At 43.1% G+C, this 2,044-nt stretch overlaps 1 protein-coding gene across 1 annotated transcript; it reads left to right on the forward strand.

Annotated features, from left to right (window-relative positions):
* Positions 1-519: 519 nt before the first annotated feature.
* Positions 520-1,416, forward strand: LOC141787384 (N-acetyllactosaminide beta-1,3-N-acetylglucosaminyltransferase 3-like). Its single transcript, XM_074665675.1, has one exon. The coding sequence runs from the start codon at positions 520-522 to the stop codon at positions 1,414-1,416; it is 897 nt and encodes a 298-aa protein (XP_074521776.1).
* The last annotated feature ends 628 nt before the right edge of the window (positions 1,417-2,044 follow it).

The raw sequence follows: 2,044 nt of genomic DNA on the forward strand, positions 1-2,044 counted from the left end.
GGAAACTTGCAAAGAGCGCCGGTCACGCCCTGTGCGCGCGGCGAAGGCTGGCGCAGGGCAGGTGCGGCTGCGCTTGGGCCTGGTCTACAAAGTTAGAGCCCCGTTGTTGGCATAAAGACGTACACTTAAAACACTGATCTTCAGTGAGAGAAGTGCCTTTGTGTAAACTGCTTTCAAGTGGAGGTTTATGGAACAGACTGTGCCCTATGTGATCTTATTGCTGCTGCCTGTGAGTCAGGGCATAGGAAGCACTTTCCTGACAGAGTGTATGAATCTCCCTTACACATAAGTATCACTTTGCATTTCACATACAATAGGATGTGTGTTTTGCTCCTGGGAGTTTGCCTAACAGCTGTTTATCTCTACATAGACTCAATTGACAAAATTTTCTATCCTGGTGTAAGACTGGGACACAAACCACCACCTGGCCAAATCATCTCTCGTGCCGCTCCCTCGTACAACTGTACACAAAACAAGTCTGTTGAAAGCACTGAAGGCTTCAGCTCGTTTCCTGACGTTATGAAAGACTTTCTCTACTACAGGCACTGCAGACATTTCCCCATGCTCCTGGACCTTCCTGACAAATGTGGAGGAACTGATCGATCCTCTGATATCTTCCTTCTTCTCGTCATCAAGTCCGCTCCTGATAACTACAAACGCAGAGAACTACTTCGCAAAACCTGGGCTAATGAGAGGCAACAGAACGGTGTGTGGATCAGACGGGTCTTCCTTACAGGAACCACAGGCTCTGGTTTTGAGAAAGAAAGACTGAACAAGGTTCTTGAGCTGGAGCATAGTCAGTACAAAGACATCCTTCAATGGGACATCAGTGACACACATCAAAATCTCACCTTGAAGCAGGTGCTCTTCTTTGAATGGATGGAAAGAAACTGCCCTAAAGCTCGCTTCCTGTTCAATGGGGATGATGACGTCTTTGTGAACACAAACAATGTTGTGAAGTATCTTCAAAGTCTGGAAGACAATGATGGAAGCAAGCACCATTGTATTGGCTTTTGCATGCCTGGCAGAGTAGTCACTAGAGATTCATGGAGCAAGTACTTTGTCCCAGTTGAAGTGTACAAGCCAAATTGGTACCCAACTTATTGCAGTGGTGCAGGTTTCCTTCTCAGTGGTTATACTGCTTCAGTCATATATAACATGTCTCAGTCAATCATCCGTCTTCCCATTGATGATGCTTACTTAGGAATGTGCCTTGTCAGAGCAGGACTTAGTCAAGATATACACATGGGGATGAAGATAACTGGAGTATATGTTCCCTCTGACCTCGTCGATGCTCATGACCCTTGCTTTTATAAAGAACTTCTAGTGGTTCACAGATTCCTTTCAGAGAGACTATTCAATATGTGGAACAAAGTAAATGACCCCAATCTGAAATGCTTTGGTAATTTCAAATAGTGACCATCAGGTGATAGAGTTCGTTGCCAGGAAGGTTCAACCACTATATCAACCCCAGCTGTAATCTAAGTCAACAGAAAAGTTTCATGATTCAAACATGATCAACATATTGATACAATTCTTGTAAGTGGTGCAGTAGTCAGTGGTGTTTCCTTAACCAGTTCAAATCTCAGGGTGCTTTTCCCTGTTAAGTTTTTGTGTTCCTATCTCCCACAGTCCAAAAACACGAACCTTCAGGTTACTTTAAGTTGCCAAATTGGCTATAGGTGTGAGTTTGTCATAAAGCTAGGATTAAAAAAAGGTGAAAAAATTGAATTATAATTGGTGGGGGTTTTCTCAAAGCACCAGGAGGAGACACAAATCAAAACTTTGTCCTAAAGATCACGAAGTCAAAGTGTGCTTCTAAACAGCACACAGGATAAACAGAGAGAAGGTTTTCTTCATGTGAATGCTCTGTTACTATTAATATTTGATTAAAGTTATTGCAGCGCTCATGTGCAGACACACAAACAGCTGTTAGTGTCATGGTCTGGTTTTTTGTTCATGTTTTCTAGGTTTTCTTGTGTTTTTGCCCTCTTGTGTTTCTTTGTAATTCTGTTCTTGTCCTGTGTGTCTGTGTCTCTTGTTG

This window comes from Halichoeres trimaculatus, unplaced genomic scaffold (assembly GCF_033239565.1).
Source record: "Halichoeres trimaculatus isolate MK-OKI-2021-1 unplaced genomic scaffold, fHalTri1.1 fHalTri1_scaffold_3, whole genome shotgun sequence".
NCBI classification, from domain to species: Eukaryota; Metazoa; Chordata; class Actinopteri; order Labriformes; family Labridae; genus Halichoeres; species Halichoeres trimaculatus.